Here is a 15,978-nt window from a genome sequence, read left to right on the forward strand (position 1 = left end):
GACCACTCTCATACATGTGTGCAAATTAATATGCCTCTCTTCTCTATTTTTATCTCTTTATATGCTCTCAGCAATGTATGTACATGAAGTTAACCAAAATTTTACATCTAAAATGAAGTCTTCTATTTAAATAGTGCCTTTTTCCAGTTAACAAACCTTAAGACGTTGATCCATTCTTTTCCTAGCTACGCTACATAAAAATCCTTCAAAAAATAATGCATTTGAGGTGCCTGCCCAGAGCAAATACATAAAACGAAAGTGTACAAAATGTCAACTGTAGATGGTGCACACTTGCTCTTCTTAAATAAGCTTTGCTGTTTAAAGAAAATGAACAAACAACCAAATAAACATATAAAATCCCTCTCAATATGAACAGTATAACAAATGAGAACTCTTGAGATCTAACCAAAGAAACCAAAAATCCCAATGTAATTTCTTGCAAAAGATCCTCTACTGTTTGGTTTCAGAATTGAGAAAAACAAACAAGCAAAACAAAGAAACAAGCTATCAAAGTTTTCAGCACTATACTATGAAAACTAATAAAAGAAGGCTTGTCAGAAGTCAGTTAAATGTCATTAGGGAGGAAGGAGTCTGTGGTGCATAGCAAGACCCAGGTGAGTATGACAAGATGATCACATCTAAGGTGGATGATTTTGGAGAAAGAAGGGAAAGAAATATAACAAAAACTGGGTTGACTTTTTTTTTTTTATTCTATAGTTCACCTTTAACTAGCGCCCTGAATATTACAAAGGACCTCTGCTTTCCAAATAATGCTTTCCTCTTTAACCCAAATTACTTCATCAAGGAAGGAAATCTAGGAGTGCTTTCAAACATAATTGTAATCTGAATTACATGGGTCACTGTATTCCTTTTTAGATTTTGCTTCTGGGGCTTCACACCATGATTCCTAAAACAAAATCTCTGAAGATGAAGCCAAACGCCATGATGAATCCATGATTATTTCAGTAGATCATATTCATCCATAAATTTACAAATCGGGGCTTTAAAAAAACTCTCCATCTAATAAGCTGTCTCATTCATTTACAACCAAATACGCTTTTTATATTTATCAAAATGTATTCTTAAAATTATGAATTAATCAAATATATGCTAATAATTGTAGCATAATTCAATCTAGAAGAAAACGATGATCACTGGTGCCTTAGAGTCACAGAAAATTTTAAAAATTAAATCTTCTATTTATATACATTCTTATTGCAGGTGTGTTTAGTTTAGCAACAAAAGTATGGTTAGTTCAAGTGTAAAATTATATTGAATTTTAATAAAATTCTGCAGGATAGAAATACAAGTTCAACTAGACAAAAGAGTGATGTAAAATTTCTAACTGATGGTGAAAGCTACAAAACATACAAATATACAAGGTTGGTATCAAGAAACTATGATATTTAGATTCCAGTAGGTATGTTTAAAAGAGTTACATTAATTTTAAAATGTCAATATCTGCAGTATGTTAGAAATTATAGCCTTTGGAACTATTTAAACTTATGATGAAACTTTTTTGACGCCAACTTTAAAATGTGTGAATGGGTGTATGGTTTTCAAAATGCTTTTAAAATTCTTATAGACCATTGCCCTGCACTATGATAATTTTACAGAAGACAAACAGGTTCCCTAGTCTGTGCCCAAAATGAATGCTTTCCTTCAGCTGTATCGCTTCAGATCATAGACATATAGCCCTCCCTCGCTTGCTAACGTGATTTAAAAAAACTTTCCCAATGATTACCTGATTTATGCTATTGGAATGAACACCCTTTATAATATGGATCTATGTAAATTTAAAAGTAGGTAGGAGAGTCTAGTTCATAAATAGACTATTTTTAAGCCAAATTTTAAGTATTTGGCATTACAGATGCTTGAGGTGGTTCCTGCCTTGCCTCCTCCTTTGGTAGTGATAATTGAGTGTTTAAGTGACTCTGTAATTTGTAAACCCATTACTAAGTAACCTTTAAAAACTTAATGTGATGACTTGGGAATATTTTAATTTGATCATTAGCCACATAAATGTTTTGAGGAATAGTACTTACCCTCTGTTATATTTTGCTATTTCATTAAACAGAAGTTTCCACCGAGGACGTCCAATAAAAAGTCTTGAATTCAGTGCTTGATATTTTTCTCCAATTATCTTCTGCCAAAAAGAAAGCACTATATTTTATATGACACAGAGTGGGACAAATAACCCAGTTCTCTAACATCATCTTTGCTGGTGCTGTGGCTTCCTAACAAATTGCTGTGATATAAAGAATACAAGTATCATATGGCAACCTATTAGGTAAAGTCATTTAGAAGCATCATTTCCTCCCTCTTTCCCTTTAAAATCCATTACCTTCTTGAATGCCATTACTACAAATGGCTGATTTTCCTAGACTTCAGTTAGTTGCATCATTTTTAAGTAACTGCAGCGTTAGAGAATGCATTCTAATTGCCTACTCTCAAAAAAGGCGCAGCACATTAGCTTTATTGAAGCGTTTTTGTACTGCAAAGTTATCATATTTGGCTCATTATATGAGTAAAATACTATAAATTGTCACCATAAATTTGGGGAAATGATCCTGGACATGATAGCCTAAAACAGAAGAGCTCCAAATTTTGGATCTGTCAAGAAACAACTTCTAATGTACTGGTGCTTGCAATTAACAGACTATTAGATCTGAATTGGTGATAAAGAGAGTGAAGTGAGAAGAGACGAGAAAGTGTCTGAGTCCCAGGAAGACAAACTGAGAACCAGATGTAATATATGCTCTGTACCTTAATTACAGTGAAACCATGAGGAATAATGATATTGATTTGCTTCATAAGAGTGTAAAATAAAATGTTTTTACATACCAAGTAGGGTAGAAATCTGACTAAAAAAATAGGCTTAGATTAGTTTCAAAGTAACTGACATTCATATTTTGTATTCAAACTATTATAGAAAATGTATGATGGAAAATACTACAATAAAACTTGTGAAAGCATTCATGCTCAGGTCTATACGGCTATACAGCTCTTCAATGTTGTTTGTAAACAGTTTCTTCATCTGTGGTATGGGGATTGCAAAATCATTTACCTCTTGAATATGTTGGAATTACATGAGATAACCTATATGAAATGCTCAGCACAGCGTCTAATAGTGAAGTAAATAATGCGTGATGACTGTTACTTTATTTAGCTTCCCTTGAAGAGAAACAAGCTTAATTGTGTATGATCTTATCTTCTCTCGCCACATAAAACCTCCCCTCGGGGCTTCCCTGGTGGTGCAGCGGTTGAGAGTCCGCCTGCCGATGCAGGGGACGCGGGTTCGTGTCCCGGTCCGGGAAGATCCCATATGTCGCGGAGCAGCTGGGCCCGTGAGCCATGGCCGCTGAGCCTGCGCGTCCGGAGCCTGTGCTCCGCAACGGGAAAGGCCACAACAGTGAGAGGCCCATGTACAGAAAAAAAAAAAAAAAACCTCCCCTCGATGAACATAATCACAAGACTATTCGCTTATGTCCTCATCTCTAGATGAGGCAACTGTGGAGAGAAGAGAGATGAACTAAAATGTCTGTTCCAGCTCCCTGTGAAAGGGAGAATACGGTTGACTTCAAGGACAAGCCATGAGTTTGCCAGACACATTCCAAAACAGGCTTTTCTCTGGGAAACATCTCTTCAAACCACCTGCAGAAATTTTCTTCCACACGGTCCCTACAGTAAATCTTCTATTCTCAAGAGGCTTGTTTAATTTACAATAACATCCAAACACATACCTGTAACCCATCTGTCTGACTGAGGTACAGCTGGATGTTGACATAGTCAGGTCTGTTCTCTTGCCAAAACTGACAGGACATAAAAGTAAATAGACATTAAAATTTGTTCTGTATACACAGACTCTCCCCTACCCTAACATATGTGATTCTACGATTTGTTAAGATGTATCGTGTCTTATTACAGCCAACATCTACGAGCAAATGTACATATATACATACATATATATGTACCACAGGCATGGCAGATTCTAACATTAATAACCTGTCACCTACTGGTTTAATTAGTTATGATGGAGGTAGTGGACAGGATTAGTTCTCTGTTATCTTCATAGATACAAAATCAAACACGCTAAATGTTACACTAATATTCCCCTAAATCCTCCCCAATTATTTCTTATTTTATTCCCTAAGAGCCTCTAAATTTTACTAAAAAGTTCACTCAGAAAGAATATGATTTTTTAAAAGCAAAAAGTGATATTTAATAGGCATGCTAGGAATCACAAAAAACAAAACAAACAAAACCTGGTTCCAGTTCCTACCTTCTTCCTATTCAGCACTGGTTTCCCTTGTATAAAAATGTATGAGGCAGCAAATATACCTGCCAAAATAAAATAGTCTGGAAAAGCTCTCAAACATTTTGAAATCTTGAAAAATAAACTGACAAAGAAAAATATCTGAAGAAAAATGAATTCAACAAAGGGGGTAAAAGGGTTTTGTCCCCGTAGGCTTCCTTTTACCAGAAGGCAAAAATGAATCTGCTAATAATGACTCTGGCCTAGTTCTGACTGAATCCTGACTTCTGAAATCTACATTTAAAAAAATATTATTCTTCTTAAGGCCTCCTTTCACCACCCTGAAATAAGGAGATGCTGAAAGATAAGGAAAAGGAGTCAAAAAGTAAAAAAAACAAGAAGTAGAAGAGAAGCAAGGAACACAATAACCATGGTGTGCTCTGGAGAACAGAGATGAGTATCTGATGTGTAGAACCTGAGGAAAGGCTTAGAAGAGACCAGCACTGCTTCAACAGCCAAACTATCTCTTGAGCATCAGTGGGCATAGGAGGTTTGCTGGAGATGGTATGGCTTTGCTGGACCTTATTGCAGAAAAAGGATCAATTGATTTCAAGTACTGTTTTTACAGAGTGTGAAAGTAATAATTTTTTAATGAATATATATTGGGGCTCCAAATAGAAGGTTCAGGAATGCAAAATAAGTCATTTTTCAAATAGAGGGTAATTAAGTGAGGTTACATCACTCCTCTGGCACCCTTTATAATAGTAAGGGCACCTGGCAGGTGGCTAGAGACTTGTTTCTACTGCCATCACTGTCTAACCTTGAGATTTCCAGGGAGTTACTCAACTTATAAAGGCCTCAGTTTCTTCATCAGGACAATGATAGAGTTGAATGACATTATCCTACAGGTTTCTTCTGGATCTAAAACTATACATTTTCTGACAGGTGGAAACTCTAAGTTATAAAATCCCAATAAAAACACATTTTACTTTTAAAGTGATAAGTGATGATTCTCTTATCATAATAGTCTTAAAATATAATCATTAAATTCCACACCACAGCTGCCTCAAGTTATACCCAAACACTAAAGTCATTTTAATGCCCTTCAGGAATTGAATCAGGGTTTATGAATTTTAATTGTGAGGAAACAGGAATTTCCAGGTGCCAGTAATGGATAGCACCTCACAAAACACATGGCTTGCATTGACTTTTGTCTTAAATGTCTACCAGGATGCTCCTCTGAGATCACCCCAATAACTCCTGCATCAATAACTGCTGTTTGGAAGTAAGATCATCTATACCATTTTTCCAGATTCCACATATATGCGTTAATATACAATATTTGTTTTTCTCTTAACTAATTAGAACATACTGTATAGCACAGGGAACTCTACTTAATGCACTGTGGTGACCTAAATGGGAAGGAAATCCAAAAAAGAGAGGATATATGTATAGTCGATTAATTTTGCTGTGCAGTAGAAACTAACACAACATTGTAAATCAACCATACTCCAATAAAAATTAATTTAAACAAAAAGAAAAAAAATAACGTGTTTGATGCCCACAGCCTCCAGAGAGAAGTATGCAGACTTAAATAATGTATTTAATGATTTCAATGTCTCCATTTTAACTTATCTGTCATTGAAAACAAGCAATAGTATCTACTAAAGAAACACACACACACACACACACACACACACACACACACAAACACACTGAACTTGGTAACTCAGTTGCAAACACAGAAAATAAAAAAAGACTTCTTTTTAACATCTTCCTCAGAGGCACAATTGCAGGACCACTGTTCATCCCCTTGATGTGAAAAATCGAAACAGGTATACAGAGGTGTGTGTAGAGATAATCATCACCACATTATTTACACTAGTTTTAAGCTTTTATATTATTTACTCCATGGAATCCTAAGGGTAAGGCATATCCACCAAAAAGTTTGAGAAGAAATCTTAAGATTGAACTACTTCGAATGTCCAGCCATTTATATTTTTTTCTTTCCTTTACTCCTTTCCTGCCCTGCTACTTGCCTTATAAAGCATCTATCATTCAAATGTGCCTTTCCACATCTTGGATCCAATTATAGCCTTTTATTAAAAAAAGTATAGGCTCTCTATCAGTTCAAAACAATTTTTTTAAACTAGAAAAACAGGCAAAGGTAGAATTAGGAAATCCGAGAAGTAATACAAGTGGTTGATAAGCATAGGGGGAGAAGTTCAGTCTCACTAGCATTCAGGGAAAACTAGAGATGCCACTGTTTAAGAGATGGATAGAAATTTGAAAGATTGGTAATATAATGTTTGGAATAAATTTCTCCTATATTCTTTGGTGGAAATGTAAATTATTTTAGCCTCCTTGGGGGACATTTTTTTAGTATATATTAAAAATTTAAATTCATTCCCAAAGTCCTCAGAGCCTCCAACTCAGGAAGTCCAGCTTCAGGCATTAATCTAGAAAAAATACCCACGATGATGCTCTTCTTGAAAGATTTTTCCTCCCTTTCCTCAAGGACAGAACTACCTCTTGGTTTCCTACTATCTCACTGGCCACTCTGACCAATCTCCTTTACTGACTTATCACTCATCTTCTGCCCCTCTGGAAACTGCAGTACCCCGAGGCTTGGTATATTCACACACACTCTCAAGATGATCTACAATCATATAAGTATGCTCAAATCCATTCAATGGCTTCTCATCTCTCCCTTTTTTTTTTCTCCTGATTTAGCGGGCCCTTGGTGAATCCCAGAAATCTGCACTTTTTTTTTTTTATTGTGGTAAAATATACATAGCATAAGACTGATCATTTTAACTGTTTTTTTAAGTATACAGTTGATTAGCATTAAATACATTCACATTGTTGTGCAACCATCACCACCAATCCATTTTCAGAACTTCTTCGTCTTCCCAATCTGAAACTCTGTGTCCATTAAACAGTAACTCCTCATTTCTCCTTCCTGGAAACCTGGCAACCACCACTCTACTTTTTGTCACTAGGAATTAGACTACTCTAGGTGCCTTATATAAGAGGAAGCACACAACAGTTGTCCTTTTGTGCCTGGTTAGATAGTAATAAGTTTATAGAAAGCAATGTGCAGAACAATACAAATAGTATGGTAGAATGTATAGAATGCTCTTGAGTTACATCTGGTTACAAAGACTGGGTGGGGATTTTGCTTCATGTGGATTATTAGAAAAATCTGTAGCAAAGATGCATATGTGTATTACTTGAATAACTTAAAAAATAAAGATAGATACATTAATAGATAAGTAACAGATTACATGTAGGATAGACGAAAATGCCTGCTTTTTATCTCTGTAAGGAATAAAACTTAGAATTTGGGATTTTTGAAATTCTGTATACTGTGCCAAAAGTCTGCTGATGATCCAACTTGGAATATCAAAGGTGGAGATAAGAGCTAAGAGCTACTAGAGGGGCTTCCCTGGTGGCGCAGTGGTTGGGAATCCGCCTGCCAATGCAGGGGACACGGGTTCAAACCCTGGTCCGGGAAGATCCCACATGCCGCGGAGCAACTAAGCCCGTGCGCCACAACTACCGAGCCTGTGCTCTAAAGCCCGTGAGCCACAACTGCTGGGCCTGTGCGCCTAGAGCCCGTGCTCTGCAACAAGAGAAGCCACCACAGTCAGAAGTCCACGCACCGCAACGAAGAGTAGCCCCCGCTCCCTGCAACTAGAGAAAGACCGCGTGCAGCAACGAAGACCCAATGCAGCCAAAAATAAATAAATAAAATAAATAAATTTATATAAAAAAAAAGAGCTACTAGAACAAAGGATGAAAGGTGTAATAGTAATTGCCTGTTGATGTTTTCCTCTATCTGTCCTCTGTCACAATCTCATATGCATTCACATTTGCATGCATATGTACCCTATATGCATACATCACCAGCCATATGCATACATTTCTGTGTTAAAACATTCCATGTTAAAACATGTTCTAAATACACACACAAATTCACAGATACCAATATCTGAAAAGATGTGTACCAAATTATTAACAGAGGTCACCTCTTTTTTTTTTAAGTTTAAGGGATTTTTTTTCCTCCTCACTACTTATCTGCATATCTTCTGGTTTATTCTATAGTGACCACTTATTACTTTTACAATTTGAAATAAAATAATTTATTTTAAATTTAGAAAGCTGCAAAAGTAAAAACAAACCTAATTTTACCTTGTTGTACAACACACATAGTAAGTCTGCAAACCAACGGAAGGATTGGATGTCTCTGCACACCCAAATAAAATACAGTCTTCTAAGCCTGTATGGTTTCCAGTCATCCCTTTAAAATTAAAATAACATGATAGTGATTATGATGGCAAAAAAATTAAGAATCCCTATATACTTGAAATTTTGCTTCTCATTAGTAAGCAACCTATAGAAAAAACAGTCATTTACATTCTAGCATCTGACATACCACTTACTTTAACTCCCAAATTTATTTAAAATGTAATATACTGACTCAAAGATATGATATACTCCATGAATTTAAGTGTTCATGCTTGTGGATATTATATGCATATCACCCATTTCCATTTGAAGGCAATAAACTAAACTCCTGAATTAGAATAATATCAGCTCTGCATCTCAGGAAAAGAAAGTTCTCTGTTTTCAGTGAATTCTATCACTCAACAGGGCTCCAATGGTCATCTTGCCCTGGCTTCCAGGCAAAATGAGCCAAAACCATTCCAGAAAGTTCGTTTTTTACCCCCTTCTTAATAATTGTTAAAGAAAGAGATTTCACAACCACCTACTATGTAATTCATTCTAGCAACTCACAATTCCAAGTCTGGATTCCTCCTTATAATTACGAAGTAGGCTTGAGGTTAAGAAAGTATTCTTCCTTTTTTTAAACTTTAGGTGTCCAAATAACTTGCAAAACGTTTTCAGAAACAATTTCTGGTTTGGAATATAGTTATTTTTCGAAGAACCTTCAAAAAGTCCCAGATTTATATCAAGTATCACTTCAACTTATTATTTCTTTTTTAGTACTTCATAAAACAAACTTTTAATGCAAATTGTATTTTCTTGAAAAGTGAACAGAATAGATTTTGTTTGTGGGTTTCATGACAATTACTGTCCATTAATTTTTGCTTATAATGCTAGAACTAAAATAACTGAATAAGTATATCCTGGTTAAGCAATCTTACCTTTGAAATTTTTATTCTTCAGTCGGTTATAAATTTGCTGAGTAACAGACCAAGGAATGATGTGCTCATTTGTCATCTCCTCAGAAAGGTTTTCCCTGACCATACTTCTAAAATAACCCGGGCCCTTTATTTCTATATCCCATTAATCTCTATTCTCTTCATCATAGTTCTAATATTTTCTGAAATAATGTTATTTATGAATTTTTCACTGGTTTATTTTCTTCCTGCCCCATTTGAATGTAAACGTTTTAAGGGCAGAGACTCTCTTTAGTCATTGCTGTATTACCAGAAACTATAAGATGAATCGGCACATAGGTGCTCAAAAATATTTGTTGACTAAATGCGTTAGTAATGCCACTTGCCCCTGATGAGAAAGTAAAGAAACAGAGGCTGGTGGAATGACTTTAACAGAGGAAAAGGACAGAGGAATGCATAATTGTGATACTGACGTTATTCTACAAGAGAACACGCTGAAAGCCATAGACCACGTATTGAGAATCACTCAGTTATTCCCCTTATCAGTCAGTAAATGGAGTTCCTTGAACAATAAGTAAAAGAATTCTGGAAGGAATTACTTCTTACTGAAAGAGAGCTGTCTGAAATATTGACAGTTCTCTACTTGGACTAACATAATGGATCAAAATGACATACAGCAGAGTGTTGAGTATTGATGCAAAAGGAGTTACTCCAATGCCTCCAGCCACGCAGAGGCTAACCTCATAGTTCAGTGAGTCTTCAAATGGACTTCCAAAGGGACCATCAATGTAGAGCCTGTGGACAAGGCAGACAAAGGTGGAAAAAATGAAAATGAGTTAAATTAAATTTCTATAATACGTGGCAAACATGATAAATCTAGTGTCTAGGCTTTGTGATGGCTCGGGCCTCATTTCATTGTTTCTCATAGTGATAAGCTTAAAGGAACAAGAAGTGTTGTTTATGAACTGTCAATATTTACACAAGCACATCTGTTTCAAAGCATGGGTATTTTGAGGGAAACATTCATTTAAAGTGTAGGGAAATGTATATAGGACCATGATAGTTAGCTAAGGACTAGTTAAGGCTTTGATCTATTTTATTACTATATTGGACTAAATTAAAATATCTTGTTTTATTGTGTCTAAATTCAATAATATTACTCTCCATGGTAAAGATAGCAGCAGAAATATTTCCTGAAACGCTTACCATGTGAACAGAAAAGAAATTAACCCTGTCCCTCTTCTTGCCCTGGTTAGGTTGATTAGTATAGAAATAGCCAGAGCACACTCTCAAAGGAATCTCTGATTACTCTACTTGTGATTGTATATTCAAATGTATGTGTGTGTATGTGTGTGAAATCCTTCTTAACTACAATGAAACTTGAAAATCGTTCATTCAATATTCATCCTCCCATTCTTTCTTGCTTTTTTTTTGATTGAAGTATAGTTGATTTACAATGTTGTGTTAGTTTCCAGTGATTCAGTTATACATATACATATATCTATTCTTTTTCAGATTATTTTCCCTTATAAGTTATTAGAAAATATTGAGTATAGTTCCCTGGGTTATACAGTAAGTCCTTGTTGGTTATTTACTTTATATATAGTAGTGTGTATATGTTAATCCTAAGCTCCTAATTTATCCCTTCCCCCGCTTCCCCTTTGGTAACCATAAGTTTGTTTTCTATGTCTGTGGGTCTATTTCTGTTTTGTAAATAAGTTCATTTGTATCATTTTTTTTAGATTCCACATATAAGCAGTATCATATGATATTTGTCTTTGTCTGGCTTACTTCACTTAGTATGATAATCTCTAGGTCCACCCATGTTGTTATAAATGGCATTATTTCATTCTGAGCCATTATTCATGGCTAAGTAATATTCCATTGTATATGTATACCACATCTTCTTTATCCATTCATCTGTCGATGGACATTTAGGTCTCATTCTTGCTTAGTAAAAAAACATTAACGTTATTCAGGGAAGCAAAGTGCCCAGCCAAAATACGACATTTCCCAGACTGTCTTGCATCTATTTCGGTTGTGTGACTATGTTATGCCTAATGTGATATAAATGGAAGTGTAGTTAGGAAAACTGGAAGGTTCCTTGAAGGAAGCTGTCTCAGTTGAAAGTTGCATCTCTATCCCTGTTCCCTTCTTTCCTCCTTCCTGGTGCCTGAAATGTTGACTTGATGGTCTAAACACTTATGATGACTATAAAATTGCCATACCCTCTATGGACTGCCTAGTTCCAGATATCTTTATGTTAAAAAAAAAAGACCCATATATATAAAACACTGCCATTTTAAAGCTTTTTTACTATTACAAAAAAAGACTTTCTTAAAAAATAGTAACTGTCCAGGGCTTCCCTGGTGGCGCAGTGGTTAAGAATCTGCCAGCCAATGCAGGAGACATGGGTTTGAGCCCTGGTCCGGGAAGATCCAGAGCAATTAAGCCTGTGCACCACAACTACTGAGCCTGCGCTCTAGAGCCCGCGAGCCACAACTACTGAGCCCGTGTGCCTAGAGCCCGTGCTCTGCAACAAGAGAAGCCACCTCAATGAGAAGCCCGCGCACCGCAACCAAGAGTAGCCCCTGATCGCCGCGACCAGAGAAAAGCCTGTGCGCAGCAACGAAGACCCAACACAGCCAAAAATAAAATAAATAAAAATTAAAAATTAAAAAATTAAAATTTTAAAAAACCTAGCAATTTAATTAAAAATACAGTATATAAAGGTAAAAAAAATACTTTTTCTTAGTTGACATTAAGTGGATAATAAAACTGAACAACTTTATAGTGTTTTAAAGTTTACAAAAAACATCTCTATAAAGTTCTGATTTGATCTCAGATCAATCCTGTGTTTGGCAAAAATGGACATTCCTCCACATATTCTATCTGGGTTGATGTCAAAGGAAATGTTATTTTTAATGAAATTTTGGAATATAACAAGCCTCTGGGGTAGTGAGATTTTTATAAGAGAATAGCTATCTTTGAACTAAATTAGACAGCCCAAAGATTATTTTTCTAACCAAAATAAATTTATAGGCCTAATCTTTCTGTTTATGTAAAGATACTACAATGTAAAACCAACAGCTTTTTCCTTGACTATTCTGACGTCAATAGAGCTATGTGACTGGCACAGTGCTACATGCTTTAGATGAATTATTTGTAATTATTAAACAAGAGTTAAGTGGTATTATTCTACTTCTTCAGTTAGGAAGCTGAGGTTCTAGAAGTTTAAATATTTCCTCAAGGTCACACATCTAAGAAGTGGTTTATATTGACCACCAGAATGAACTCCATTTCTATTTATGAAACCAAAAAAATCAAAACTGTCTTCTTAAAAAAGGAGTTCATTCTAATCCTTTCAACCAGAGAAATAATGAATTGAACCTTTTTTTCACTGAATATTAACTCTATGTCTGAAAATATTTTTACCTTAAAGTCTATTTTATCTGAAACAATATTTCTTTGGTTAGAATTTCTCTGCTGTATTCTTCACCTTCTTTAACTTTTCAGCCTGTCTTTACCTTTATGTTCTGACCAAATCTCTTGAAAACAGCTTATTGCCCTGTTTCATTTTCTTATTCCAGTCTGACAGCCTTTTCCTTTGAACTGTAGAATTTAGTTCAGTGATGTTGAATTACGTACCACAATATCACCTGTACTGTTTGTCCAACTTTTTGTTTCTTCCCCTCTTTTTTTTTTTTTTTTGACTACTTTTATGTTAAGTGTTGGTCTCTGCTTTTACCTTTCTGTAAGTAAATTACGATTTTTCCTAGGGTGAATTTATTTTTATTATGTTGCTTGAGATTCATTGATATCCCTGAATTTGAGCTATTATTTCTTCAAATATTACATCTCCTTCACTCTCTCTTTTTCTCTTTTTGAACCTCTAATGTAAAGGAATGCATGAACCTCTCACTCCATCCACCATACCTCAACCTTTCTTTCATATTTTCCATGGCTTTGTCTCTGTGTGTTGCATTCTGGATAATTATTTCAGTTCTACTTGACAATTCATTATTCTCTCCATGGCTGTGATAAACTGCTCAAGTTTATGATATTGTATCTCTCACTTCTAGAAGGTCTATTGGCTCTTTTTCAAAAGTGTTTTGAGAAATTTGATTGTCCTTTGTCTCTTAATCATTATTTTAATACTCTCCTTTATTTCTTTTGACATATTAAACATTTGCTTTATACTTTTTAAATATACATTTTTACTAACATGTGATATGTTTCATTTTTTACAAAATACGAGCTCTTTGGTGCCTCATGTATAGGAATACTTTGAGGATTAAAATGTGTCCCTCCAAAAGAGTATTTTCATTTTCCTCTTCCAGGCCACCAAAGGATGCCGTGAATCTGGAATCACTTTAAACTAAATTTTTGTCTCTGTGTTTAGTGGGCTATATACATATTGTGAATTCAGTGTTTCAACTCAAGTGAGAGGGAGCTTGTGGTTACTAAATATCAGGGGAGATTTCTTTTTTCTTTTTTTTTTTTTTTTTTTGCGGTACGTGGGCCTCTCACTGTTGCGGCCTCTCCCGCTGCGGAGCACAGGCTCCGGACGCACAGGCCCAGCGGCCATGGCCCACGGGCCCAGTCGCTCCGCGGCACGTGGGATCCTCCCGGACCGGGGCACGAACCTGCGTCCCCTGCATCGGCAGGCGGACTCTCAACCACTGCGCCACCAGGGAAGCCCCAGGGGAGATTTCTTTTCTAATTCCCTTCAGAACCAAGGACAAAATAAGTCAGGAGCCGACTGACTTCTGCCAAGCCGACTATTTAATCTCTAGTTTATCCACTGGGCCATTTGCAGGGGTCTCTGATCTGCTCTCCAACCCTCTTCAGAGCCCAGGACTTATCTCTTGTCCACCACCCATATGGCCTGTTAAAACCAGCTCTAACTTTTGGGGATAAATACATATGATGTTACGAGCAAATAGAGGCTTTAGCATTCACTTCACTTATTCATCTAGGTAGGACATTCCTTATGGGTTACGACCCCAAGCAATTATTTTTATCTCCTACCATATCAAACATGTATTAAAATTACTAATGTTTGTGTGCTTAGATTTTTAGGCTTTCTATACTAGTAAGGTTATTATTGAGCATCTAGTGTGCTATATTATGTTTATTTTTCACTCTTAAATACACACATACACATACATAAACATATAGGTGGATCCTCACTATTGGAATTAGTTCCTATAGAAAGTTAAGGAGAATTTGTTTTTGCCCTTTGATTTTTTTTTTTTTTTTATTGTGCTGGCTAACTTAGGCTTGATCTGCTAATATGTGACTTGAAATGCTTATTAATATGCAAAAACTAGTTCAAATAATATAAAAGAAAAGCTACCAAGCTCTTCAAACTGTGCACACACTAGGTAGTTAACTGGAAACATGAATTATAAGCTGACCAACCCCTAGTGAATCTTCAGGTAAAACACCTAGCCAAATTTCACACCCCATTCCAACATATATTTAAACCCATCTGCAAGCCACACTAAAATAAAATTACCTCTGAAAGCTTTTAGAGGGAATATATTTGGTTAAAATAAACACTTTAAGATTGAGTTTAGATCTTTAGTTTAGACTTTTATACTACATCAGCCTTTCCAACAAAGAGTGCTATTTTTTAAATTGTATTTAATTTGGAATGTTATTTATTAAGATGATAACCAAATCTTTTTATTTTCTGTCCACTTATCTGCATTTAGGTGCAAATATTTTACAATTTCTTTTTCTCAAACAAATCATTCCATCCCTTTCCTAGCTTTCTTCTTTTTTCCACATGGCAACTTATCTCCTGCTGAAAGCAAGGTATATAGCTCGCTGGCTTAGTTGCTGGCTAATTTTAGTGTGAATAAACTCTTAAACCTCAAATTTATTTATGCTATATTTTGTTTTGTCATTTCTTTTCCATTAGTGTAGAGAGCTCAATTCAATTAAGAAACAGAAGTAAAATGTCATTATTATGCATCTTGTCTTCACAGGCAAAAAAAAAAAAAAAGAGAGGGTAGGGGAAGAAACAGAAAACGTGGGACAAATAATGAGTACAAAATAATTCTGTAGAATGTAATTCAACATAAATGAACGAACATCTTCAGCTCAATGGGAAAGACTGTCAGACTAACATAAGACAATAAAATTGAGTCATGGGTTTTTTCAAGAGAATCAGCTAAAAGATAGGGTACAAAAAAGTTGAAAGTTAAAGAATAAAGATATAGGAGGAAAATTTATTCGAAAGTAAAATATTTGTAGTTAACACTTAGTTCAGATAAAACAGACTGTAAGGAAAAAACATTGTTACAGATATTATGTTACTAATCATTGGTAATTCAGCTCGGTGGGGTGTGCTTTCAGATTTTCCTTTGTTATCAAAGATAGGTGACCATGAGGCAAGAGACTTCTTTATTCTACTCTCTTCTTTTCTGTACAGCATGCTGAGCACTCCTCTCTTCCCTGGTTACAGATGTGATAAAATTTGACCTTGAAAGGAAGGAAAAGCCTTTCATTAGGCTTTGACTAATATGTGGTATATTTCCATCCAAAGTGTGGTTCTTGGACCAATAG

General features: G+C 35.5%; 1 protein-coding gene across 8 annotated transcripts in view; it reads right to left on the reverse strand.

Annotated features, from left to right (window-relative positions):
* NOX4 (NADPH oxidase 4) overlaps positions 1–15,978 on the reverse strand; it is a 154,411-nt gene that overhangs the window by 10,125 nt on the left and 128,308 nt on the right. For all 8 annotated transcript variants that reach the window (XM_067750666.1, XM_067750664.1, XM_067750663.1 and 5 more), the window contains 4 exons: positions 10,078–10,197; positions 8,450–8,558; positions 3,744–3,812; positions 2,046–2,146 (listed from right to left, as the gene is read on the reverse strand). In XM_067750666.1, coding sequence (XP_067606767.1) covers positions 2,046–2,146; positions 3,744–3,812; positions 8,450–8,558; positions 10,078–10,197 — 399 coding nt within the window. The remainder of the gene's footprint in view (positions 1–2,045; positions 2,147–3,743; positions 3,813–8,449; positions 8,559–10,077; positions 10,198–15,978) is intronic.

Source organism: Pseudorca crassidens, chromosome 9 (assembly GCF_039906515.1).
Source record: "Pseudorca crassidens isolate mPseCra1 chromosome 9, mPseCra1.hap1, whole genome shotgun sequence".
NCBI lineage: Eukaryota > Metazoa > Chordata > Mammalia > Artiodactyla > Delphinidae > Pseudorca > Pseudorca crassidens.